Raw genomic sequence first — 27,754 nt, forward strand, 5'->3', positions numbered from 1 at the left:
AGATGATGGTAAAAGTAGAAGTACGGTGAATCTATTTCATATTGTAGTAATAACTTGAACGTATATGAAGCCTTTCAAAAAAAAAAATCAAGTTGGTCACGGGTGAAAGTGTAACGTTGTCAAAAGGCCATTCTTTGGTCTTTGACGTCTATAGCCATCAGGAGCAGCCAATATGTGTAAAGGTCGCCATTTTTAGACCATTAGCAAATATGAATGTAGCTTCACTTCACAATAAGCGTTAGCAATACTAAGCTAGCATTAACAGTGTAAACAAGTTGACATTAGCCACAGATGCTACGGCATAGCATGACGTTTTTTTAGAACTGTAAGATTGGTTTGATATGGGTTCAATGTTATCAGCACTATAAACAAGTTGAGGTTAGCATCTGCTCGCTGGTAGCATGACATATTTTTTATCGGCTGTTACTCTAAGATGGAATGTCGGAAATTTTGCAGGCCTTATGGAAAACTTGCATTTGATCAAATTGTCCCTGCCGTACCCCTGAAAAAAAATCTACTCAAGTATTTATACTTTATTACACAACTACTGCTAGTCCTGAGACCTTGCGTTAAAAAATGAGGTCATTGTGTCACTTTCAGGGAATAAAAAGGAGTCGTAAAAACATTTGTCTGGAGGCATAAGCGTCCACTCAGCATGTCGTAAGACACTCCCTTCTTTACAAGTGGGTATCCTGCTATTTCGGGCAGGTCTCGGCTTAACGTTGCCACTCTGCTGTGTTTGGCAAGATTAGCTTATAAGCATACGGTGGCACAGGGCTGCGAGAGGGAGCAGAGGAAGAGGATTTGCCGATCATCGCGCAGGTTGATTTTTGTTGTTGTTGTTACGTTTTTCCCATAAGTAGCCGAAGCCCTTCTGGCTAAACGCAATCTTGTTAAAACAAAGCAAGGATAAAGCCGGCCTTTGAAGAAGAGGAGTCGCTATTTTGTGAAACCGTGGGAGCCGCCTTTTATCCGTAACATTCATCGCTTCCAGATTTGAGAATCTGCTGCGTCTTTGTAGTTTGGGCTCGCTTTTCCACTTCTGATCCTTAACCTTTGAATGCCGCCAATCTTGAGCGTTTGCGTGCGCAGCATGTTTGGGTTTCATTTCTGAGGCTTTTGCTTTTTTGGCCTCAGGTGTGGGGAGTCTGCAGCGGACATCCAGTCAGCGCGGTGCCATGACCTACCAAAGAAACAACTTGGCTCTTAACACAGCCGCCACCTACGCGGATCCGTACCGTTCGGCGCAGTACCGGCCGTGCGATTCCAATTACGGTCGGCAGGCTGCGATTATGGATGATCCCACCCGCTCGCCCTCAATAGACAGCATCCAGAAGGACCCCAGGTAAGCTCTGCTTCTATTTTTTAGAACTTCCGATTTGACTGATAGCAGAAAGTGGAGCAGCCTTTATTCTGCTGTTCCATACATTCTCCCCTCACCATAAGCTTAATTGCGCAGTTTAAAACAACACATGTAACACACTTGGCAGCGCACACACACACACACACACACACACATATATATATATGTATATATATATTATATTTTTTTTTATCAATTTTTTTCATCAATTGAGTAATCAAATAGATTTTCATTTTGCATTAAAGTGTATTGCAAAACCATTTTTACCCAATTACTGTTTGTTAACTAATTACTGTTGTTTAGTGGAAAAAAAAACAACTAAACAATAAGCGATGACACACGATGGGTTTGATGTTTTATTCACCAAATGTTTTGACACCGATTCAGTTACTGCTTTAGGCATCATTTTGATCAAGCTGCTTTCATGAAAAGCTACAGAAAACAGAGAATAATTACAAACGAGAGGCTGGTAGTTGAAGATTCAGGCTTTTTTAAGTTTTACGACTTTTTACGGTTTTGCTGACTTTCTGATGCGTTATGGGTTAAACCAAATCATGAAAAAAATGGTTACATTTTTATAACCTGTTGCTCAATGTTTTTTTTTGTGACAAGGAAAAAAAACACAACCACCATTTTACATTGTTTTGTGTCTGTTTGAATAAATACAATTTTATTTCCACGTTGTTCCTCGTCTAACTGTGTTTGCAGGGAGTTCGCATGGCGAGACCCGGAGCTGACAGAGGTGATTCACATGCTGCAGCACCACTTCCCCTCCGTTCAGGCCAACGCGGCCGCCTACCTTCAGCACCTCTGCTTTGGCGATAACCGAATTAAGGCCGAGGTGAGCACTTGTCCTGTACTGGCTAGCAAAGCAAATTATGGCAAGAACTGCGCTTTAGAAACGCTCCCCTTAGCCTTTTCTTTGATGAAAAATGACATTTGTTTACCAGTGTTTATTTATACACTAGACATTTAAATAAAATACTTTCATCCAAGTGGCATGAGCCAGCACTTGCGATTCCGAAGGCCCCGAGCAGATCCGATTGACGTGGCGACAGCAAGCCGCTCGTTCTCATGACCTCTCGTGCAGGTGTGTCGGCTGGGTGGCGTCAAGCACCTGGTCGACCTGCTTGACCACAAAGTCCTGGAGGTCCAGCGGAACTCTTGCGGCGCGCTAAGGAACCTCGTGTATGGAAAAGTGATGGACGAGAACAAGATCGCCCTGAGGAACGCGGGGGGCGTCCCGGCTCTGCTCCGACTGCTGAGGAAGAGCGTGGACGCTGAAGTGCGGGAGCTCGTCACAGGTGAAACCAGCAAGTTTTCCATCGACATTTGATTAGTTCGGATTCTGTATTGTTTTGATGAGAAGCTAAATTGCTAGCTTGCTAAAGTGTGGTGGCATTTGATTTAAAGCAGACGCCACTTCATGCAAACTCAGGTTTCATCCTCTAATACAGACAGCGCAGCACTGGATTGAGCGCGTCTCACTTTTTGTTTGTCATCCGAGTCCGGCAAACATGCTGTAAGTCCACACTCTTTGGGGATGAGGGTGGAGCAGAAATGAGCAAGCCAAGCCATTTGGCTCCCAGGTGGTTGATTCAGCTGTTTTTGCTCAGCTTCAGCCTGAGTTCCAACCGGTTCAGGTTACAGGTCCGATGGTCACGTTTTTTTGTTTTTTTTCCCCAAGAAAAAAAGACAGACCGGCGCAGTAGTATGTTTTGTTGGTGGGGGTTGACATGAGAAACCGAAGCGCTCTTTACTTAGGTTGAGCAGAAATAAAATGACTCCATTTGAATAACTGCTAGAATGCCTTTTATAGGTTTTACTTAAAGTCACTGTACTGTAAAAATCCATTAAAAAGGATCGCTTTAAAAAATACAATCGTAATACAGCGGGGACCACTGCATATCAGAATTTGGACAATTCTGCCGGTTTCCACTTGTGTCAAGGATCAACCACGTCTAAAACGAGTTCTGAGAGTTCCTGGTGCTATTTATGCTTCATTAGCATTAAACACCACGCAGAGCAACAATGTCGTTAATGACCCATTCATGAACCCAAGTTAAATACATAACTGTCCATCTTTCAGAAGTCATGCAAAGTTGTCCTTTGAGGTCGATACCTTAATTTTGTTTTAACTCTTCCTTTAGTCAAACTCTTAATTTTAAGAAAACTTTAGGTATAGACAGATGATTTCTAACATGCGTCAGACAGGTCCACTGGATTCAAAAGATTTTTGGGGGGAGTATGATTGTGAAGACATTCGGCGCTTTAAAAGAATTTCAGCTGATTTATGTCACCTTGCTTGAAAACAATGGAATTGTCTTGACTGTTGACATTTGCACTCGCTTTAAACCGCGCATAATCTCCAAGCTGCCAAAATCTCACTTGCTAGCGCCAGACTTAACATAAATACGTCTGTGTCTCAAGATAAAAGTTGTGGCATCGCTCCCAGAATGCTCAAGGCAAAGTTCTTCAAGGGCTGGCTGGTGAGGGAGTGGGTTTTTTTTTTTTTTTTTGGTCTCGTTTTCTCGTCTTTTTTAGTTTAAAGAAGCCACATCCCAGTTGCTTGTGAGCCAGTTGTTGGTCAACGGAAGCAAGCCGACAAATCAGCACCTAATAGACCTTGATTTCTTGATTTGCTGTAGAAGACCAAGGCAGGCAAAACAAAAGGAAAGAGTGAACCGGTTGTTTTGTTTCATGGCTCAATATCTTCATCAGCTGTGTTTTTAACTCCCTTTCTTCTCCCTCTTGAGCGTTGCTCAGGACACAATACTTGTCGTGGTGTCATAACATTGACCTAAGATAAACACACAAATGGACTTTGTGTTTGTTAAGTGGGTCAAGCCACCAAAGAACATGTCACAGAGCAGGAAGAAAACCGAGAACCTGGCATTTTTCAGTCGTCAAGTATGATTTATGGCCGTCGTTGGTCCAAAGTCGTTTCTGACAGCCATGTCAGTCATTTGTTTTTTTTTTTTGTATGCTGTCCCTGAACGTGCCGATTGCCCCGAATTGACGTTAGAGTGGATGTGATTGTAGAAAAACGACCTTCAAAATTCTTGATTCAGCCTCATCGAGTTGGAATCTGGTTACTCATTCAGTCCCGTGGATGAGAATTCTCATCTTTTAAAATAGAAAGAAAAATATTAAGCCATAAAATTCTGGTCAAATACGTTTGTAATGGTGAGAAACGGTCAGTCACCCTTGACTAATGCTTACCTAATATAAGCCAATTGAGCATTGTAGACATAAAGGTGACCACTGGATGGCAGTGTTTTCACACTTATAACACAGCTATTATCTACATGCAATTCAAAGGAATGGAAGTAAGGAATTGGCGTTTCCAATTTTTTCAGTCAAAAATCTAGGTCTAAGTCTTTAGGGTCTTGTTGTTCTTGGTATTGCTTTATGGCTGCCAGGGTTCTTTTAGTACCAATTCCCTGAGAAGCAGTCCTGGGTCCCAAAGGGAAGACTTTGTTTCAAATAGTCTTTTTAAGGGAGGCCTACCAAACAACTCTACTTTTGCCATTACGGATCTTCACTTTTAAGATGGTCTTTATAAGGTATCGTTGACAGACCAGGACATTACTCAGTAACCATACTTTACCAAGAGTGCGCTCTCAAGGTCACTTGAGGGGTGGTCTCAAGCAAACACCTAAACCAGACCCTCAAACCTAACCTCTTTGCAACTGTCTTGCACTCCCTAAGCAAAATTTGAAGCCACTCGCCCACAGAATACGAGCTCCACTCTGTGAACTTCCGAGAACGTAGTATAAGCTTCTAAATGAAACGATGAAATCCTCCGCATGTACTTAAGGCTTTTAATGGATTTAAAGCACTTAAAATTGGAGGAGATATTTCTTGGCAGCCGCATACCTTCCGGCTGTGTGTGTGTGCGTGTGTGTGTGTGCGCCTGTCTGTATTTGCTTGTGTAAATGGGCTCTAGGGCCATATCATAGCTATTATCATCTTCATCGGCTCAATTAAAGAGGAGACGTATTCTATGAACTGAGTGGATATAAACACTGAGGTTAACTGTATAGACCCAACTCCAGTTTATTTGTGCGGGATTTTCTAGAGACAGCCTGTATGGTATGGCGAGACCAGTGAAAAGCTTTATTTAAAAATACATTCTTACCCATTCCTGATCCTGCCAATAAATCTAATTTCATCATTTGATTTGTCATTTTAAAAATTGAATATTTGAAAATGAGCTCAATTGTGAAATTGAAATTTTGAAAAAGTGGTAGAAGGTTGGATGAGTGGTTTATAATATATGTTTATAATAGGTACTGACTACTCAATTGGGGTATTTCAAGAAATAGTGCACTGATTTAGCTTTTTTTTAGGTGTAAAAAGTTAATATTTTGTCTACAACACTTTTATTTCCGACTTTTTTGGCACCCATTAGCCTAACACCTGAAAATATTAAAAACGTTTTTTTTAACTTACCGCCGACTGAAAATGACATCATGTGCTGAAGGCTCACGACCAATCAATATGTTCATCTTATAAATGTCACATGATCGACAGGTGAGCCATGATTGGTTATCACCTGAGCCCTGAGCACAAGTGATGTCATGTGCTTTAAAGTATTAAACGTACATAAAAGATAATTCATTATTTTCTTCATTAAAGACCAAATATTCACTTTTTACTGCATCGCAGGCAGTTTGACGCTAACAGAAAATAAGAGCAATTACCTAAAACGCCTGAAGAGGGAGGCAAAACAACATAAACACAGCCAACCTCACAGGTCATGACAGAGTTGTTGATGGCGTAAAGCAAGAAGAATGCCGTAAAGAGGGGATGAAAAACATAGTATTCCACTTCATCACGTGTAATTATTTAGTGTGACCTTTACTGTCACATAATATTGTCCCGTTATGCTAGCATTGTCCACTGCTGCAACTTGGGCCTTCTTGAATGTTACCGGTGCACCACAGAAGTCAGGCTGTGCTGCAGCGTAAGCCTGCCAGCGAGAAGCATCTAATTAGAGGAACATGCTACATACTGGCTAATCCCTGACAGATGCAACTTCAAAGGCTGCCAAGCACTGTGCACAACCAACAGTGGCTACCAAAAAAAAAAAAAGATTTGAATTGAGTGGAAAGAGGGCACCATTTTTTGAAAGACTTACATTATTTATGTTTCGTTTCATATGCTTGGAGCCCTTTGTTCCTCTTTTTCCATTTTTCTCCCTGAAGGTCTTCAGCTGTAATGTGGAAGATGGATGTGAATGTCTAATAGAAAGCAGGGGCGGGGAACGCCTTTTCTTCCAGGGGACATTTTTGTTTTTATAACACCATAACATACCAAATTTGTGAAAATACAGGGAATGGCCCTAAATGACACACAGACCACTGATCTGTTTCAAGGCAGCGGTTCTTGAATGGAGATGTGAATATCCCTGGGGGTGCATGAAGGAACTGCTTCATATATAAGTTCATATATTTAAAAAAAATTGATCATTTAGAATTTTGTCAAAATGCGTTTTGTGTCTACAATTGCTTGATAATGAGACATTCAAGCCCATTATGTGATTTTTTTCAGGCATTAGGATAAAACTAAACGTGAAAAAGGCTAGTTTGACTGACTTGAAAATTAATTTTCCATAATTTGTCATCAGTGTCATTCTACATCAAAGGGAAAACATTGAAGGAAGTCACTAGGGAGCTGAAATTTCACCCACATGGTGACGTCATGTCAAAGTTAAACATGGCATGACCGCTTAGTCATCACACTACCATAAGTGTAAAATACCCCCCACCCTCACACAGCTTTTAAAAGCCCAAATCTTCAGTCTTGCTGTCTGTCTTCCCCCCCTAAGTGCACCTGACAAGTCACATAGCCTGAAGGCTTGCGTGCGTGCGTCTCACACGTCCCTGCCGCCGGCCCCTTCTTGACGGCGTTTGCGTGCGGCGTCTCCGCAGGGGTGCTGTGGAACCTGTCGTCGTGCGACGCCGTCAAGATGACAATCATCCGCGACGCCTTGGCCACCCTCACCAACGCTGTCGTCATCCCCCACTCGGGATGGAACGGCTCCACCTTCGAGGAGGACCACAAGCTGAAATTTCACTCATCGCTGGTGCTGAGGAACACCACCGGTTGCTTAAGGTAACCACCTGATGCTTACACTCGACTCACCAGCACCTCCAAGTGGACAAACGGGGTTGCCTCACCTGTTATTTTTAATCCTCAAACGCTGCAATGGCTGGGTAAGAAAACCTGGCAGGTTTTAGGCAGAGATGCTGACGTAGAGGCGTTCGTTTTAATTGCTTCAAACAAGTTTGTATACATTTAGATTTTATAAGTTTTGTGGACAGAGAATAAAAGCTTGGCATTCAATACCATTCTATCTAGCATTAGGTAGATGACGTAACGCCAGCTATCGTCATCTGTGTGTGTGTTTGTGCTGCGCGCTCAAAGTAAGATGGAATGATTTCAGTCAGTCAGACCACACACACGTTTCATCCATAATAGATGATGTGCAAGAATGATCACACAAGTGGAGCAGACACACACTGAGCTGTCATTTGCTGTGTTTGCACACACTCCCAACTTTGTATGTGTGTGTGTGTGTGTGTGTGCGTGCTCTTCAAACAGGAACTTGAGCTCAGCTGGCGAGGAGGCCCGAAAACAAATGCGCACCTGTGAGGGGCTGGTCGACTCACTGCTCTACGTCATCAAAGCCTGTGTCAACACTTCGGACTTCGACAGCAAGGTACACACGGCAGACGCACGCCATTGTTGAGCTGAGAGGAAAACCTGTTGCTGCATGTTGAGGAGCTACCACGGAGGAAAAAAACCCCAAAAACCCAATAAGATGTTTGAATAAATTACCCGAGCGTAATTGCCAATAACATAACATAAGCATTAGAAGAAATTTGGTCATCCGCCAATCAGATCGTGGAGAACTGCATCTGCACCCTGAGGAACCTCTCGTACCGCCTGGAGCTGGAGCTGCCCCCGTCGCGCCTGATCGGGGCGCAGGAGACAGACGCCGTCTTGGGAAACGAGTCGCCGAGCAAAGATTTCAGCTCCGGCTGCTGGGGGAGGAAGAAGAAGAAGAAGAAAAAGAACTCCCCGGAAGACACCGTGAGCGCGGCAGACGCGAATGACCAAAATATTCCGAATTCAAATTGACTTTCTGACTTAATGTCGCGTTTGTTTTTCCGCAGTGGGATGGCGTAGGACCCATCCCGGGCTTTTCCAAGCCACCCACGGGTGCCGAGATGCTTTGGCACCCCGCGGTGGTGAAACCTTACTTGACGCTGCTCGCAGAGAGCTCCAATCCTTCCACGCTGGAGGGCGCCGCCGGGTCACTTCAGAACCTGTCGGCCGGCAACTGGAAGGTGCTCACGTTTGCCGATCGACCACCTCAAGCAGAATATACGCGCTCGTTCTAAACGTCTCATTAAAATCACACGGCGAGGGAAAAATCTGCATTTCTTGTCAGTAAAGTGTAGAACTGAATGTAAAACTCATGAATGGATACTTCTTTTTGAGAAACGAACCCAAAATGTTGGTCATTTCAGCTAATCATCCACGCTAATTAGCCGTTTTGACTCCTCGTGCGCAGTTCGCGGCGTACATCCGAGCCGCGGTACGCAAGGAGAAAGGACTACCCATCCTGGTGGAGCTGCTGCGAATGGACAATGACCGCGTGGTGTGTTCTGTGGCCACTGCCCTTCGAAACATGGCGCTGGATGTCCGCAACAAAGAGCTCATAGGTAAGATACATGTATCTAAGGGAGCTTTTATTTATTCATGTTTTAATCCCGTTCAGCCAACAAGAGTGTGTACGGAATTAAAATCACTTTCAACGTACACTCAACATTTGTTGCTAAAAAAAAAGGGCTATTTATAGCTTGTGTAAGTCCTCCTTAAATTTCTCAATTTCACAAATGATCTCACGTTTACATTAATCAAATACATTTGACTGATTGCCCTACTCCAAAACAAACAGTTGTAAAAGATGAAATGCAAATATTTTGTCCATTAAAGCTAAATACAAGCCAGCTGTTCATACAAATGTAGTGTTTATGAACCTCATTTACCACTAGAGGGAGCTTGCGTCATTGCGTCTTTGAGGGTTAACCCACGGTGATGCCAAACCTCAAAGTCATCCATGATCAAAGTAGCGGAATTCAGATGACATATATGAAGTGACATAAGTGAATACACTTGCGCCCGCCTTTGTAACCTACGCGCCGTCCCCATCTTACGGCCCCGTCACAACATATTAACTCCACGCGTCCTTCCTCCCTCGCAGGGAAGTACGCCATGAGGGATCTGGTCAACCGCCTCCCCGGGGGAAGCACCAGCTCGCTGTCGGACGAGACGGTGGCGGCCATCTGTTGCACCCTGCACGAGGTCACCAGCAGGAACATGGAGAACGCCAAGGCCCTGGCCGACACGGGCGGCATCGAGAAGCTGGTCAACATCGCCAAGGGCAGAGGGGACAGGTGGCGAGCGTTTCGCCTTGTGCTCTTTGTCGCAACGGCTTGTTGTGTAACGCGTGCATTTGCTCGAGTCAGCTGCCAAAAGCTGCCAAAAGCTGCCAAAAGCTGCCAAAAGCTGCAAAGGGGACGCTTTTTTTGTGGAAAAGAATTGGAGCTGTGTCGTTAGAGCTGAAATTTGAATTTCTCGTCTTGTGCTTGTATTGCTAGACAAGCACATGACAAGAACACGCTCAAATGCATTGGGAGAAAGCAAATGCGATTCATTAATATCTTTCAAATAAATCGACCAATTAATCATTAATCTGTATTTTTTTTCTGCCAAAAATCGCCTCGCTATGTTAGTGGTATAGGATTTGCCCTTTGCCCTTTGTTTTTGCCAGAAAGTGGGGACCAAATCCTGTATTTCACCTTTTTTGAGGGTAAAGACTTGGTTTCAGAATAAAGATTTGGATTGGATTTTGGTCGAGGTTAGGGAAAGTGTTAGGCTTAGGCAATCAATTGCGATGGTTAAGGTTAGGGACTAGGAACTGCATGTCAATGAAACGTACTGTATGTCCCCACTATGATTGAAAAACCAACGTCTGTGTGTTTTGCAGGTTTTCTCTAAAAGTGGTCAAGGCATCCGCTCAGGTGCTGAACACTCTTTGGCAGTACCGAGATCTGCGCGCCATTTATAAAAAAGTAAGAACTTGGCTGTGATATGAAAAATACGTACAAGTTCAATAAGATCTTGTGAAACGTTTATGTTGTTCAAATGTCATAGATATATTTATAGATGCAAATATATGATTGCATGTCCAAATCACGTGCAATGTGTTCCATCAAGGAAACAAGCAACTTTTTCAATCCAATTTTTTTCTCTGCAACTTATATAGCGAAAATGTCCGCTACCTTGTTACTCGCAAACAGGACGGATGGAGCCAGAACCATTTCCTCACGCCGGTATCCACACTTGAGCGAGACAGGTTCAAGTCGCAGCCCGCCCTCCCCACAAACAGTATTCAGATGTCCCCCCTCAACCACCCCGGTGAGGCCGCCTCGCCCTCGCCTCCGAGCGACGACGTTCCCCTCATGCTCCGTCTCTTCCTCTTGTAGCTGCCAGCGCCATGTCGTCTCCCGCCATTCGCGATCACAGCCTGAGAGATTATCACAGAGCGCAGTCGACTATGCACTTTTATAACTACCAGGTGGACAACGGTATTCACAAAGGCCAGTATGCAGGTATGCTACAAGCTAAACCATGCTATGGGCTGTTTTTCTTCTTTATTTTCTTTTATAGCTTTTTATAACACTAAATTCGATTTTTTTTTTTTTTTACATTTCTTTAAAAATGTCCTCAGAATTGTTCGTGGAACTCCAAGATCATGAACTTGAATCACATCTTGTATAGCAATCCTAAATAAGATGGCATAACGCTAACGCTAATTAGCATGGACATTACGAGGGTAGGGCCCAAAAATAAAAAAAAATCAATCATTCGGGACGGTATGATTTCAATCGATTTTGTCGGCTTAAAACGACGTCACCCGTGCTCACGGCTTGGCTAATAACCAATCGCGGCTCACCCGTGGGTCATGTGACTCATAAGCGGAACCGAGATGGATTGTTACCTGAGCTTTAACGTGTAATGTCATTTTCAGTCGACAGAAAGTGAAAAGGTGTTTTTTTTAAATATGAAATTATTTTTTACTCATTGAATACCAAAGACTTTATTTTACTTTACTTTATGTTTTTGGAGTTAATTTTAGACAAAATTAACTTCTTACTTCTAAAAATGACACAATAATTTGACGAAATCTTGAATAGCTCTTCGCTCAATTTCAGATCTTCAATTTTTAACATGACAAATTCATCAAGTAATTAGGCCCAGCACTTTATATTACCTTTGTTTAACTTTTTAGGAAATGTGTTGAAAGCAAAATATGCAGAAGTTGCATTCCACAGTCATTACAACAGTATTCACATTCTTTTTTTTCTGTATCCCTTGCGGGTGATGACTCAAATTAGTGCCGCACTGATGAGTTGGCGAGAAGTTGGAGTATTGAAGGCGAAGTCAGCCCAAAATTTTGGGGTGAGGCTGGAACGGGATGATAGTGTTATCAGCAGTTTTCAGGTCCAAAAGAGTTCTGTTTTCTCTCATGTGTTGCCATTGACTAATGTGGTGGTGGATGAGTTAAAAAAAAAGGTTTTCATTTCAGTTGGAAAAATAAGGCTCCAGTGAATAATGCATTTCCTCTCACTCTGTATAACTTCTACCCCACAAATGTTTATTTTGAGAGTAGCCTTGAACTATAAAGTTTTTGAAGTGGACTTGTAGTGCTTTTTCCAAAATGGCTGTCGTTGTGGATCCACCCCCATTTTAGTTTGCTGGCGCCTGCCTGACATCCGGCTCTCTGACAGTTGAGCACGCAGCTCTCGAGAGCCCCGCAACGCCCAAGTGGACCTGCTAGTCTGGAGCGGGCCACGCAATAGTGTTCTTATTGGCGAGTGGGGGTACGCCAGATGAGAGTTCTCGCCACCCCATATTAGCCGCTAGGAGAGGGGGAGGGCGGAGGAAACGAAACAAAGCAACAACAAAAACGGAGAGAGAGAGAGAGAAGCGGTGGAAAAGGGAGGTAGTGGATTCCAGCGGCGAGACGGTATGCCAACGTAAATCCTAGTCCCCGTGGGTTGTGTAAACACGTCCAGCCCGGCGTGCCCGTTTCCGCCCCGTGGGGGACGCGCATTCCATTTGCGCACATAAGAAATGGTTGACAAGTTTTGGGCTTTGATTGCAGGCTCTGGAAAGCCTTCTTCGTATTACTATCCGTCGCCCACGCGGGAGGAGCCTAGAAGAACGCAGGTGAGATCTGGGCACATGGATGGGTTTTTTATTTTCTCCCCCAAATTTTATGACTAGTTTCTTGAAACAGGTTTTTTTTTGTTCTTATGAATTCAGTTTTCCTCCTGGAATTCTGACTTTTTTTTATAATATATATGTTATGTGATAAACATAATAAGGGAATCCTCAGTTGCTGATTTGCCATGATGTGGCACTCCTTTTAGAATATGTTTACACAAGGTCAAGCTGATGCTGTAAAACGTATCAAATGAAATGATAATACTTTTTTTTTTTTAACCAACGTCGTCGTCATCCGTAACCTTTGCCTACGCATCGCTTCTGCCAGCCTCTGTACTACGCCGACGAGGCCGGCGGGAGGCCTTACGACCCGTACAGGATGTACGCGCCGCCTCCGCTGGGCTACGACGACGCCTACCTGGACGACATCATGGCGTATGCGCCCGCCGTGGACTACGGCGGCCAGCGTCACGCGCTCAAGGCCGCCAACAACTACGTGGACATTTACGCCAGCGCGCGAAGGCCCTCCTACCGGGCCGAGCAGTACCCCGGATCCCCCGACTCGTGGGTCTGAAACCAGAGCGCGAACCGTGAACCTGGCTTTAAAAAAAAAAAAAAAACGTAGAATATGTGTGACTGTACGTGTGTGTGTAGGCAATGGATCTCAAAAGTTTACGCGCCCCTGTCGGAATGCTATGTGTGTGTGATGGGATGAAAATGAGACCAAGAGAAATCTTTTCAAACCCTTATCCACCATCAATGTGAATTTGCACAACATATTTTAGAGAGGATAGTAAAAAATACACAGGGGAAATAAGGCAACAACTTCCGTCACAAAAGCCGTGCATTGGAAATGGGGTGTGTAGACTTTTCATACCCGTTTAACACAAGTGAGCGACAGCAGAGGGAATCCTGGAACGTGTGCCAATAGAAGGGAATTAGTTAAAGTAGTTATGGGGGTACACACATAACGATTTTTAATGTTGTGGATGGGGATTGTTTAGTACTAGGATTCACTATTGAGTACTCACCGATACCAATAACACATGCACCGATACTACTGGTACTAAGACATCAAGTTTCAATTTACACTATTCATTAGCTCGCCTGTCATTTTATAACATTTTCTGAAAATGTTAAAATTCAGCAAAAAAAAAAAAGGATAATCCACGTGGACAAAGAAAAAAAAACTTTTTTGCAAGCACATCACTTTTTATGGATATTGTAGCTTCAAAATGCCTCAGAAAAAAAGTCCGTTTGACAACGGCAATCAATTAATCTCTGCGCACCGGAATACCTCGGGAAGTGCTCACAATAATAATGTCAAAATAATCCAAAATTGTGCCTGAACAAAAGTGGCTTAAATGGCCAATTATCGTATGTGTGTGTACCCCATTTTAGAGACAAAAAAAAAAATCATGTGGGGGGACAAAACTGGACATGGCTGATAGTCCTGCTTTGTTTTAGATGTCAGATGAGATTTTTTTTTTTTTTTACAACTTGTCATAGCGCAGCGAAGGCGTGAGTCATGTGATGCGAAGATCTGTGGGAAGAGTCAAGATGGAGGTTGTTTGTGAATGTGCCCAAGCCAAAATGGGGTGAAAAAGGATTGTACAAAATGGTCAAAGTGTTAGCTGTACTTACTGTTGTAACTATGTTGTGTTTTCTTGTAAATACAGTACACGTGGCCTGGTTTACATTCATCTGCACTGCTATACAAATCATGAACTTGTGCCATAAATAAAGCCCTAGATATATATAAATATAAATATATAAATATGAAGAAAGTATGTGGAGACAACAGTGGCATACGTACATAATGCAAACATGATATAATAAAAAGTTTTTGTTTTTTACACGCTGTTGACGTTTATTTTTTGTTCATTTAAGTATATTTATGATCATTCTGTGGAAATTCACTACTATTTTTTGCACGTTTATATTATCCCATAAATTATCAAGGAAAACTGAAGAATGGTGGTCTTTTTCAAATTGAAAAATACGCGAATATATTTTAGTGGTAAAACAAAAGCGTTCGCATACATATGCAGCTTATGACTCGCGCAATTATTCAATTAAACACACAAGACGTGAGTCGTTGAACGAACGAGTTGACATCACGCTAAAGGATAGCAGCCAGCATGGGGCGTGGTTTTAGTAGTGACGCCATCTCCAGTTTCGCGTATAAAAAGTGAACTGAGTGAAGAGGAGGGATTTCATTTTTTTGTTTTCTCAGCAAAACAACATAAAAAGATGGTACAACAAGGCATCAAAAGTGGCGCAAAAGACGGTCGCCTGCTTAAAGCTGGACATCCTCCCGCTGGTTAGTGTTTATTTTTTTACTTTTCCGAATTTGGTCAATTTGGGTCGTGCAGCAACCAAGTTCGACGCACTAAACTTGTAAGCTTCAATGAACTTACTTTGCGCGTTGTTTTCGTGTTTATTTGATCATAGTATTTAGTATAAACCGCCAGACTCTTAGCTCTACTTTCAAGATTGCCCAAATGTTTAAAGCATTTTTCAATGCTGTCATTTTTGCTTCGCGCTAAGTTTAATTACATTTGTATGTTTTCATGCTTGATACAAAGCAATAGCCCAGTAATGGAATTCGTGTGTTATTGGGGGCGTTTTTGCGTGGGGTGGCTTATTTTTAAGTTTTAGGAAGTGTGCCAGGGCAAGTAACCGCGAATATGACGTCACCGCTGAAAAAAAAAAACACAGTACAATACGAAAACATAATGTTTGTAAACAACAGGTGCCAGGATACTTCCGGGTTGCAGAAAAGTCATTCGACACAAATCGTGCTTTGGGTTGTTTCTTTTAGTTGGGATGCTCTACGACACTTTTTTTTTTTTAATGGCGTTATGTTTTATTGGCACCAGTGAAGGCTGGAGGCAAGCGGGTTGCCAAGAAAGGCTTGGAAGAGGCCAGCAACAATCATGTGACCCCAGAGAAGGAAACCAAGAGGCCTGACAAAGCCAGGTAGCTATGCCTCTACTCAATTAATGGATTAAAAAGAATGTTAACCATTTGGGGTTAGAAGAGTATCCCAGAGTACCAGCAATCTGTATCTTCATTTAAACTCCATTTGAACCAGAAGAAATACATCAAACTTCCCTAGTATTAATGTACTGTTGTGATTGTCACATTGTCCAATTGTGTCAGACCAGGTGACATTTTTTATGACATCGAATGGCAGTTTCGAGGGTGAATTGGTGCACCACATTGTGCTCAGTGAGAGTGTTTTTCGTTGCCTCAGGCTCGTCTCCAATGCAAACAGGATGCAACAAGTGGGTCTTCTTCTGGCAGGAACTCTTGACAAGGTAAATGCTTATTGCGATACCAGTGGATGACAATTTAAATGTAAATGTTTGATTTACTAAAGGCTCCTAATTGCCCATTGATTTAAATGGTTCATGCCCTATTTTTAATTTTTCATCTTGTCAGTTGAGCCACGATTTTCCCGAGACTCCTGTGAGCGTGAGGCACAGCAGATTGAAACCCGCTGTGGAGAAGCCTCACTCTCCTCGGACCTTCTGCATCCAGCAGCCCAGGAAGTTCTGAAGGATGTCAAATTGACAGCTTGTAGTTAGGCAATGTCAAATGTTTACACTTTTCATGGTGGAAAAAAAAGTATTCAAATACTAATAGATCTTGCTTGTACTCACCTTTTTGTTTAATGTCTGCTAATGCTTAATATATCTTTGTATGTTAATTTTTTTTCTCAGCTTCAACGTCTTTGCACTGCTTGGCTGAATAATAAAAACTTTTCTGGGATTGTTTTTGCAATAACTCAAAATGAACACTAGGTGGTGACATATTACAAGTACCGGTATACGAATTCACAGTTTACCGTTGATAATTCCAATTGTAACATATTCACAATGGGTCACTCTAGAATTGGAGGACGTTTACAGAGTAAGATCTGGGTTACAAAATTCATAAGAAACATGATTTTCTTCGACATATTCGCCAATGAGTATATTTTCCAATGAACAGAAAAAAAGCCTCTGTTATTGTTGTATACAGGTATTACATCGAAATTTGCAGAACTGCTCCGACGTGCATATTAAAAACATGATCAATAATCTATAAACGTTTAGAAGAGAAATCATAGTTTCGTACGAGTGCAATCGTTATTTTCAGTGTGCTCTTACTTTTTTTAACTTTGCAAAACAGATGACCACAATTCCAGTGTATCTTTATTCGCTCTGATTTTCTTCCACCACGCTGGTTGGTTACGGTGTTACGATGACAGGGTGCGTGCATGGCTACAAGTCCTTTGAAGAACAATCATTTGAAATAAATTTATCAAAACATGTTCCCACAAGTACACAATGAAACAAATAATACAAACAAATTATTTCACCTGTTTTTGTTTTTTTAAGATTAAGTCTGAAGACAAATATATTTACTCTGAAACTTCTTGTTTTAATGTTGTGCATGCAGAATACAGTATTTAAAGTTTGGTGGGCAGAACCTAAAGCGTCCTTCAATTCTCGAATGGCCTATTTAAATGATGACACATTCTTTGCCATGTGGGAGAGCTTCTGGATGCTTCATGCAAGCCGAACAACGTTTAACAAATGGATGCCTGATTACATTTTTTTCACGTAAAAGGGATGTAAAACGGAAACTATGGTTTGAGGTTCTGAAAGTAGCACTAAACAGTTTTACCTCAAGATGTCGCTAAAGACTAATGCTTTGTCTCCCTTTTGAAACACTTGTTCTTGTGCTCAGTTTACGACGCATTTCCGTTACCTAACACGAATATATTCAAAAGTAGTCTAGTCACAGCAAGCGAACAATTTTATCCTTTTTAATTAAAAGCAAGTAAATGAAAAAAAGTCAGCTGTGTGGTAGTCGTAAACTGGTGACAACGTCGTAAATGCATCAGTGCAGCATTAAACTTCTGTCGTGTGGCGTTCAAGATGCAAGTAAGGGGAGGAGGGTGGAGAATGATCCGGGGCAGTCGGATGACCCTTCGAAGACGAGCCTCCCCGCGCAGATGACCTCATGCCGGGAAGGAGGAGGAGTCCAGCCTCGGCAGTCTACCTTTGGTGCTGGATCAAGTGGGAGCACAGTTTTTGTGTGTGGAGTTATGCTCGTGTGCTGAGGAACGTTTCTTTTGGTCTTTTTTGAAAGAGGGAATCTACCCCAGTGACGTTTATAAGGTAAGATATTGATTTATTTGTGTTGTAATGTTGCGACATAAATGTTTTAAAGTAGCGAGGGAGGAATGTTGGGACATGCCCGGTGGAGCTGCCGTCACATCCACCGGGAACTGACAGGACCCGAGTGGCTTTACGTGTAAAGTACCTTTTTTTTCTTTCTAACCAAATGTGAAACTTAACAGGGTTCTTTTTAAACAGTCTTTTGAAAATAAAATTCTCTTTCACAATTTGACTTTACGCCCGCTTACTTGTCGAACCTTTGTTGATTTAAACTTTTCTGTCAGGTGGCATCTCCGTGAACGCAACACGCAGGTTAAACGTGAAGCTAACATTAGCATGCTAAATTAGTTTCACACATCGGCTTTTTTTTATATATATATTTGTTTATTTCTGTTTTACCAAAGAGTTTGTGTTCGTGTGTGCGCGATGCTAGTAAACGACACACGTATCTCTAATTTACTGCATCACTTAACACGATACTAACGCCAGGTAATGAAACACCTCATTTAAAACTACTCGTGTTTTACTAATGTTTATAACATATTGCACGTTTTCAAACTTACGTTTGCCTGTTAAAATGATGAAATATAATAACCGTAAATTAAAAGTAAAATTACGAGGTAATGTAGAGATGGACGTTCAGAATTGAAAGTAGCCTGCAGTAATGATGTAATACAGTTTTCCTCGCTACATCGCGCTTCGGTTATTGCGGCTTCATTCTCTCGCGGATGGTAATCTATGACGTAACTTTTTCTTCGGCATCTTCAAGACGGTGTTTTGTTGTATTTTTGCCTCCCTCTGAAGTCAGACCAGTCGAAAGTAGTTCACTAAATGCAGTCATTACTCACTAATACACTCATATATCTTTAAAAATGGCACTCCCAATTTTTTGCTGTATTTGAATGTTTAATATCCACCCAGTGGTTAGAAGCCACAATCAAATCCACATATTGAACTTAACTATTATAAACAGTGTTGAATTTCCACCGAGCGTCAGGCTGGCTCCCAGTTGGCATGAGATACCCAGTACTGTATTAGGTTTCTACCAGCACCATTTCGAGGCAATTTTACGCTGATTAAAGAATCATTCTAGTGCGCTGTAATGCCTGCCTGATGCTGCTTCACTTCCCACAAAGACGTGCAAATGGGGAGAAGCACCAGGAGAGACTGACTGCCTTTCAGTTAGAACCTAGCCTGGTTCCCATGGTTCCCTGGGCCAGTTGGCTCATAACTGAAGCTGGCACCAGGGCGGCATTGTTATGACTGAGGAAGGGACCTTATTGGGGCGAGTGACCTGATTGACAGCACATACTGAGCTCTTCATGATGCTGAAGAGGACGGGCAAAAAGGTTCCCACAGGAAAGCCTGGTTTGTTGTACAGTGCAACGGTATGACTTTTTCCAAATATGCTTCTTGGAAAACAGAATACGTAAAGAGCCAGTGAAAGAGAGAAGAGACACATCCCTGCTATCATTCATGTTATAATGCTGTCTCGCTGAGTGTGTTATTAAAACGTGATTCATTTAGCCACCTCAATGGCACATTAAGTAGTTTACAGTATCATAAACAATTGGAGGATGCCTGGTGGAATACACCATAGTGTTTTAGCTGTTACTTATTTTAGGTGTCCTGACAGTTTCCTGTATGACTTGGCTGTCGACCAGTCCAGGGTCTACCCTGTCGGTTTATTTACAGTCACAAACATATTTACGTTACAGCCATTCCAAGGGAGAGACAAGGGAGAGACTTTTTCTTTACATTAATTCTCATTGTTCCACCATCTTGTAGAGTGCAGTGTTCCTCACCCTTTTTTCAATTATGCAAATTACTCCCGGACCAATGCAAAGCATTTTTGGATTAAAAAAAAAAGCAAAGTTCTATGCCATTCGTGTCTATTTTATTCAACCCTGGGACTACATTTGCAGTGGTATTGCCAAGCGTAATTTATTCAGCAACTCAATAAAAAAGATCATGTAGTATAATCTGTTTGTTTCTGGCTTGCGTGCCGGAAAATTGCATCACTAATGACAATTCGCATCGCTAATGAACGTCATTTGTTTCAATTTAAAGAAAAAAACCCAGGTTATTCTACTACAAAGAGCTCTGCTCACCTAGCTATCATACCCACATTGCTTCGTTTCGGTATGCCCTTATGACCATAGACTCACAAGACGTAGAATGACGTTCTGTCTGAGATCAGCATGAGTGTGTGACGTGGTAGATGCAAACACTGCACGGAGGAATGGAGCAGCACAGTGTGAAATTGCATAGCCTGAGTATGCGCATATTTGCGGCGGGAGGAAATAAAAAAGCAGCCGTAGAACAATACTCAAGAATGTGAGGCTGTAGTCAGACGTTGGGACGCTTGCACTCAGTTTCACACTTTTTCAACCACTCCTCAAAGCTTCCCAGTGAGTTTTTCCGTTCTTATTTATAGGCAAGTGAATGCAGAAGATAAGTCATTATGAGGGTGGTGTGGTGGGCTAGTGGTTAGCATGTCTGCCTTCCAGTTCTGACGTTCAGTATTTGAATATGTTAGAAGGTGATGGAACAAGCATTATAGTTAGCTGGAAACTTTAAAGGGGAAGTCAACCTCAGAATCGTTTGTATAATTTGATGTTTCTATGAGCCCCCCGTTGGTGAAAGACGGCATTCTGCTGAATTCGTTTAATCCCTAAATTGTAATTTGACGTCATTTCAGAGTCCAGACATTCAATCCCATGTAATCATAGATGTATAATTTTATTATTATTAATTTATTTCTGAGTATTAGGGGATAAGAGGGTCCAAAAATGGCCGTCAATTATTCCATTCAAAAGACAATTTTACGCTATAGTATGCTGTTTTGATGGGGGTTTTTGTGTGTGTGTGTGTGTTTGGCATTACCAAGCATGTGAAGATGTTTTTTCTCTCTCGTTACCCTCCAGAGAAACTTTCTGTAACTTCCAATGGCAACGTGTTAATATTTCACTCTTCATCAAATACGAGGCTTCCCAGGAGGCAAACGTTGAGCTGAGTCCAGAAAGCAGTTTGCCATTACTGTTTTATATATTTGGACTCCCGGTGTTCATTAGCACATAAATAGCTCGGTGGGTTGTTAATAGAGGAGTAGCAAGACAATTACTGGGGATAGCAGCACTTAATAAGTGAGATTCCCTTGAGCTTGACCATCTCTGAAGGGTTGTGATGCTAAAGTGGTGCAGTTGTTGCAAGATGAGTTTTGAGGAATTTGACATGGGAAAAACTGCCTTTCCACCTTACATTAGCCATAAATATACATTACGCGAAGATATGTTAAGTCGACTTCATGTACCCATTGCCCATGACTGTCTTAGGTTGGATTTCATCTACGTGCCGCTGGAAATATGATTTAGACGTGGAAAAACATGTACAATGTCTTCTCTGTCTTTTAATTTAAGGTTTAGTCAGTTTAAGGAGCCTAAGATGTAACTCTTAAGTACTGGGAAGCCTGTAAAACATGCCTTGACACTTTAGAGGGTAAACCGTCATGGGACTGAACTAAATTGCTTTTCACACGCTGCCGTCGCTGACGAGCATGAACTGACGCATCAATCATGTCGCAAACCGTCGAGGACAGGAAGAGCGATTGGCTTTCCCATGCTTTTCTAATGACTGGATCAAACTTGTAGCCGCAGTCATAAAGCACCTGATTTTGCCGACGGCTTCAACTTTGCACCTGCAGAACCGAATCTCACTACAACTGGAACAAGCAGTAGAATACAATCGCTTGTGTTTTACAGATGGAAGAAAATACCAAGAAGCAAAATGTAAATCTACTGCTAGTTTTCTGAAGGGAAATTCATTTTCATTTTGGACCAATTTTTCCAACTCACTAAATGAATGTCTTAACAGCTTTGGAATTCTGGCAAAAACTCTTTTCTTTATGTGTGGCATGCCATTGTTTGAAGCGTATGTTGTTGCAGACACTTGCCATTTTTGGCGGAATGTGTCACTGTGGGGGTTTGCCAAAGATTGTAATGCTTGTATCTAACGACGTAGCCCACATGACACCGACGTATTGCCTCATTGGTTAATGTGTTGTCCTGTGTACCAGTAATCAGCTTATTACCATTACAACTGCAATACGGTGCAAACTTTCCACACACCAAAAATGTGGTGACTTTAGAATGAATGGTTAGTTCGATCGATTTGGCCTTTTTCACTGTCAATACCACAAACACTTTTGATGCATTAAATCTTTGCTGAAAAACAATGGCAGATCATTTTAAACAATGGCCTACTCCAATATTTTTTTTTCTTAAAATCGGCCCATTACCGATACTAGGCATAGATACTTGCCGATCGCTAGATTGCAGTTGCATAATCATCGCATCTCTTGAATGTTCTTTACCACGTTTTTCAGATGATAGAAATCCGATGTATCAATTCCTCTCATATTTTTGATCGGTAAGATTTAATTTGCCCCAATGACAAAACAACGTAAACCAAAAATCGATATCTGACTCCGATGTCGATTCAAATTGCCGTATTATAGAGTCAACTAGTCTATAATACCACAAGTTCCCGATTCGCAAAACATAAGACCTGTCTTGGCCTGTTATCAAAACCTGCTATTGGTAGATATTAGTGTGTATTGTTGTCTGTAATTGACTCAATTATGTTTGCTAAAAAACAAAACAAAAAACAAAACATGGAACTCTTGTCAAAGTCGTTCAGCCTTAGTATCAAGCAAAACATTCTTCTGTCATTAGAGAGCTGAGGTATTTGGAGGAAGTAGAAAGGCGGAGTCGGGAAGGATGCACTTGAGCCCGACCGGCAAGCCCGCAACGTAAAAATGTCTGCCCTTTGTTCTTCCACTTCCTCTCACGCCGGCGTGAATAGTAACATTTGCTCACAATAGCCGACATGAAAACGAAGCTGTCCTTCATACCTGTTCCCTCCCCTTCCTTCATCCATGCCCGTGTTAGCTAACGGGCCATTGTTTACGCCCTGCCGCAGCTCACAAGCCAAGGCCGACCTTTTTCCCGCGCTCTGTGAAGAAATCATCAAAGAATGAGCGCGCTTCCCGCAGGCTTTGCTCGGAGCGGTCGGCGTACCGACGGCGCGAGCGTCTGATCCCGTCCGTTGCTGACCTCAACGTGGCCCTTTGCGTGACGGTCTAGCAGTCTCCCTGTGCCAGCAAGCTTTCAGCGCAGAACCTGTAATTAAAGATAAAAGCGCTATTATTAATTTTAGAAGCGGAATTTTTGTTGTAGCTTTTATTTAGTTTGGAAGTAGCTTCAAGGATTTACTGCAGAACCTGAGTTTTCGATGCAGTTTGGTCACACCAATGAAGGACTGTGAATAATAGATTGGCAACAGTCATGCATGCATTTACTAGAGATACGTGGGATGAGTAAGTCCCTGCACAGCACAAGATCTGTTTTTTTTTTTTTTGGGGGGGGGGGCAAAGTTTTATACGGGATACATTCAAGGTCACCAGCATTCGAGAAGCAAGATTAAAAAACAAAACAACAGAAACAAAAAACAAACATTACAATTTTTGCCGAATGTTTGGTGACCCAAAAGTGCCTCCATTTTTGCCAACGCTTGTCAATGTTTGCCACTCAGTGGCATTTGGGCTTAAAGAAAAGAAAAACAAGATTTTTTTAAAACAAAAAGTGTGGTATGGATAAATAGAACAATTTAAAGTTTGCATGGTTTTAATTGGTCAAAAATGTAGAAATTGGAGGAGAAACAATTGAATAAATTTGGCAAAAATTCAGATTCATTCCTTCTTAAATTTGTAACACTTCTAGTTCACTTCCTGTTCAATTTGGGGCACTTCTAAATCACTTCTTGGTATAATTGGGAACTCCATGTTGATTTTGGTTCACGCCTTACTACAGTACGGCTGGGCAATATGAAATCTTGATTATTTTTTTCCTGTTATTGTAGATGATTCTGTTTTCATTGATATTTGATCAAACAACAAAAATATTTACCGATTCAAATCAGTTGAACAAAAACGTAACTTACATAGCTTGGGCATAACTTGCTTAAATGTCACAATTAAGTAGTTAGTTAACAGTTAGTAACTATTTTAAACAGGTCTTGTGAACCACCTATCCAACATTCTGCCACTTGTGCAAACCTCGATTTTCCGATTTATCTCATTTTCGATTCAATTTACTTCCCAGCCCTACTAAGTACACTACAAAAAAAATATATAACTTTTGAGTCAGGTTCAATTTTGGAATGAATAGTTCTGTTTTTACAGTTTTGAATTATGTAATTGTTTCTCTTTATTAAGATTAGATTTGAGTAATGTCAACAACATCAGGAAAAAGAAAGCTGTATTTAAAAAAAAAACAAAAAAAACTATATCAGTCACAGGTTTATTGCAGTTGACTCACATGCACCAAACCGCCTGTGCGTAATATGTGGTGACAGGCTCACTAATGAGGCAATAAAACTGCTTTGGAGACCCGTGGAGACCAAACATTCATTCTTCGAACCATTCTTTGTACCGTTTATCCTCACAAAGTGAGAACTCTAATCACAAAAACTGCATTAGTTGTAATGCTGAATTGTATTTTTCTTGTTTGTATTCATCGCCTCCTATCGGAACGTCTCCGCTGTAGACAGCTGTTCTGGAGTTGTTAAACACCACGGCGACGACACAATGACGACAGCGCCAAACCCGAGTGTAATTACTCCTACGTAGTTGCTGATTAAGACCAACGATGTGAGCGCACAGGGAGAAAACATTTGAGCTAGCTGCGGTTATGTCTAAGTTTGGCTCATTCGCCGCTGTCTTCTGCTTAACGGGACAAAGCAGGTTTGTACAGGAACGGCTTCCCCGCCAAAGGCACCTGGGACAAACCGCTGTCTGTATATATAGCGGTGAGCTCTGATAACTGTCGTAAAAGCGAGGCGCCCCCATTAACCACATGTCGTGCCAGCATTGTGCAGGTGGCGTTCTTTTCTTTTTGACAATCGAGGGGGATTTGAACTCCATCGAGACAGCGGTGACCTGATATCACATGCATGCTGATAGCCTGAGGCGCCGCTTAGCCACCCCTGGTTTCCTATTTCTACACTCTTTAAGAAAACGCTTCCAGTGAGCTGCAGTTTGCCAGTTCTTTCCACTTATTCTTTCTAAGGAGCTGCGCGGTGTACTCGTATCTCGTTTCAACAGTTTTAGGGCTGTGGCTATCAAGTGTTTCTGTTTTTTCGCAGCAAACTCCTTTCCTACCATGAACTATTTGGTTTTAGACAAATCTCTGAAACAGCATATTTGAGTCAGCATGGTTTGTTCAAAAGAGAGGAACAGCAACTCTCCCAGGCTGTCACCATCAAAGTGTGCAGAGATATTGACGGTTTATCACTCCAGCCTATGTGGAGCACTCGATTGCTGCTAACAAGCAACTAAATGAAGCTAAATGTAGCGATAAAAAAGTCAAATTTCCTCTAATTCATCAAATAACTGGATAATCAGTAGAATACTTGATTCAAAAAAATATTTAATAGCGGTCTGATGCACAAAAGCTTTAAAAAAAGCAAAAGCCAAACAAACCAGACTTGATGATTGGGTGTGTTTTGTTTTTGTGTTCCCTAGGGATAGGCTAATACCACTTTAATGAAGTGTCTCTTGATGATCTGAATGGCATTAATGCTGCTGTTAGTCACAGGAAGCACACTTAAAAATGAAAGCAGTTTTGTTTTTGCAAGTCCTCTAAAAATCTTGACTTCAAATGAACTTGGCTTGCTTTAGCCAACGAGGCAGAGCTGTGAAAGCCCTCCATGTCCCCAAACGCCAGTCAGAGCCGAGTTTCAGCTGACATCATCAAGGACAGAAAGAATTGGATTGAGAGGCTCTCCCACAGCAACCGTAAGCCGGTTGAGAATTTGTGGACTTTTTGTGTTTCGTCTTTTAAAAGCAATTCCTTATTTGGACAGAAACAGTCATTTCTCCTTGGCTTCTATTAATGCAACACAGCACACTCGCTTGCTTAAGAACCGCAGATACTAACTACTGTTTCAGTTGCTGTTTAGCTTGCATTTATTTACTGTTGTCTGATTCCATTGGACTACAGTATTCCTCACGCTTAGGTAAACAAGCACATACGGACTGGACCTTGACTTCTCGTTATATGACTGGCTCGCTCGGCGAACAAGCGGTGAACGCAATCTCAAACGGCCAAGTTTAGTCACACAGCGTCAATTACACGTGGAATTCGGGGCATTTCAGTGTTTTCCTCTTCGGCGAGATAACACCACACGCTCTTTTTCTGTATACGTGTTGAAGCATTCTTTCCATGGACTCTTGCACTGGTGACCTGCAGAATTAGGAATGCTGTGGGAAAATTACCAGGCTGGTGCCAGCTAAACCGTATCCAGTAGCAACCTAGTACTATTTTGGTTAAAACGGCCCCGTGTTTAAATATGGTACGTTATATCTGCTGTTTAAAAAAAAAAAAATCTAATTTGAGATACAGGTGATGTATGGTGGCAGTGAATTCATCTCAACCTGCTTTACAACAAGTATATTTTTTAATCTTCATCTTGTCCTTTCCTTTTCTTCCAGGTCTCCACGGTGACATTTCCAGGAGTGTTGCCATGTTCAAGGCAGTGCTGAAAAAGAACAGAGACGGAGGTAAAGCCAGCAAGAAGGATTCTGGTACGTGCAAGATTAATACATAAAAGACGAAAGCATATCACTGAAGATGGCACGCAAGCCTCATGATGCATTTCTTTGGGAATCGGGCTCTAATCTAGGAGTGATTATAATTTTAGGTTTACCTGGTAGAGGCTGAAGGAGCAGGATGGCATGGGAGTTGTTTTCAGTTGGGCAGGATGAGATGTGACTTTTTTTTTCTAATGTGGGAGGGGTGGGATTTTTTCGGAATGAAAATCCACACCTGTGTCTTCCGACTACCTGGTTTAAATTCAAACCTGCCCATTTTACAACCCTATGAAGATGAACTAAGTGAAGCAATCAGCGGGTTAATTAGACTTCACAAAAAGTTGAGCAAAATCTTTCAAAATCAAAAGATTTTGTTTTTTTGCCTCATTAGCTCTTCTCAGGCACACCCGGCCTCTTAACTGCATTATGAATTGGAATGGAAGCAGCCTGTGACAGTTTAATCGGTTCATCAATTCACTTTGTTTTATGTTGAACGGTGAGGCGGAACAGCAGGGCTATATTCCTACCGAGAAGAAACAGCATAAAGAGCAAACTATCTCTTAATTTTTTTCCTCCTGACTCGTCTTTTACTGTCATTTCAGCTCATGCGTTGAAAGGGTTTTTAGTATTTTTATGACTGTTTTTATTTATTAAACTGCGACTAAGCAAACAGCATGTGTCATAGCAGCTGTTTACTTTCCTTGGATACATGACAGGAGGAATCGAAATGAGTCACCGGGAGCGAACAATCGTTGGCTCGTCCTGTGCTCATGTTCAACTAGTGACCATTTCTGCTCGGATTGCATTTTGCCTGCCTAAGCTTGCATCAGAACGGAGGCCGACTTTTACCGCCTCGGTTCCCCCTGCTCCTGTGAGTCTGTTGTTTTACTCCTCAACAGTTAACACCAGTCTTGATTTATCGTCGCATGACATATCTAATTGTCACATGTGGCGACACTCAAAGAGTGAGCGAGAGCAGCAGAGTTTTACAGCTCATTTATCGCGTCCTCATTCTTCCAGTTGGGGACTATCCGTCATGCCCCGCCGACCCTGTCTCCCTTACTCATGCTGGGACAATAAAACGGGGCGGCTCCTCTTGCTTGTTTGGGCTCTCGAGACAGATGAGAGGTCACCTCATAGACGCTCTGCCCCTCTGGCGGCCCTGCACCAGGGCACCAATCGGGACACTTGCTATTCTTAGTCTGAGGGCATTCTTTTTTGTTTTTTAAGAGGCAGTCATGCAGGTCACTGTAAAACAGC

General features: G+C 42.1%; 3 protein-coding genes across 7 annotated transcripts in view; all 3 read left to right on the top strand.

The window, feature by feature from the left end:
* The window catches only part of LOC148423368 (plakophilin-4-like), a 54,687-nt gene extending 40,159 nt beyond the window's left edge, over nucleotides 1–14,528 (top strand). For all 4 annotated transcript variants that reach the window (XM_088415088.1, XM_088415087.1, XM_088415089.1 and 1 more), the window contains 14 exons: nucleotides 1,138–1,345; nucleotides 2,072–2,204; nucleotides 2,454–2,667; nucleotides 7,300–7,483; nucleotides 7,973–8,090; nucleotides 8,273–8,464; nucleotides 8,548–8,721; nucleotides 8,949–9,099; nucleotides 9,642–9,834; nucleotides 10,428–10,512; nucleotides 10,741–10,858; nucleotides 10,927–11,052; nucleotides 12,609–12,673; nucleotides 12,999–14,528. In XM_088415088.1, coding sequence (XP_088271214.1) covers nucleotides 1,138–1,345; nucleotides 2,072–2,204; nucleotides 2,454–2,667; nucleotides 7,300–7,483; nucleotides 7,973–8,090; nucleotides 8,273–8,464; nucleotides 8,548–8,721; nucleotides 8,949–9,099; nucleotides 9,642–9,834; nucleotides 10,428–10,512; nucleotides 10,741–10,858; nucleotides 10,927–11,052; nucleotides 12,609–12,673; nucleotides 12,999–13,244 — 2,207 coding nt within the window. In that variant the 3' untranslated portion in view covers nucleotides 13,245–14,528. The remainder of the gene's footprint in view (nucleotides 1–1,137; nucleotides 1,346–2,071; nucleotides 2,205–2,453; nucleotides 2,668–7,299; nucleotides 7,484–7,972; nucleotides 8,091–8,272; nucleotides 8,465–8,547; nucleotides 8,722–8,948; nucleotides 9,100–9,641; nucleotides 9,835–10,427; nucleotides 10,513–10,740; nucleotides 10,859–10,926; nucleotides 11,053–12,608; nucleotides 12,674–12,998) is intronic.
* Nucleotides 14,529–14,841: 313 nt separating this feature from the next.
* On the top strand, nucleotides 14,842–16,447 carry LOC148423370 (death-associated protein-like 1 homolog). Its single transcript, XM_088415500.1, has 4 exons — nucleotides 14,842–14,993; nucleotides 15,553–15,652; nucleotides 15,930–15,993; nucleotides 16,118–16,447. The coding sequence occupies exons 1-4, from the start codon at nucleotides 14,924–14,926 to the stop codon at nucleotides 16,232–16,234; spliced, it is 351 nt and encodes a 116-aa protein (XP_088271626.1). The 5' UTR covers nucleotides 14,842–14,923; the 3' UTR covers nucleotides 16,235–16,447.
* Nucleotides 16,448–17,702: 1,255 nt separating this feature from the next.
* Nucleotides 17,703–27,754, top strand: part of tanc1b (tetratricopeptide repeat, ankyrin repeat and coiled-coil containing 1b) — an 81,070-nt gene continuing 71,018 nt past the window's right edge. For both annotated transcript variants that reach the window (XM_088416088.1, XM_088416089.1), the window contains exons 1-2: nucleotides 17,703–17,844; nucleotides 26,396–26,488. In XM_088416088.1, coding sequence (XP_088272214.1) covers nucleotides 26,428–26,488 — 61 coding nt within the window. In that variant the 5' untranslated portion in view covers nucleotides 17,703–17,844; nucleotides 26,396–26,427. The remainder of the gene's footprint in view (nucleotides 17,845–26,395; nucleotides 26,489–27,754) is intronic.

This window comes from Hippichthys cyanospilos, chromosome 5, assembly GCF_059441005.1.
Source record: "Hippichthys cyanospilos isolate Australia breed blue-spotted pipefish chromosome 5, RoL_Hcya_1.0, whole genome shotgun sequence".
Classification (NCBI taxonomy): domain Eukaryota; kingdom Metazoa; phylum Chordata; class Actinopteri; order Syngnathiformes; family Syngnathidae; genus Hippichthys; species Hippichthys cyanospilos.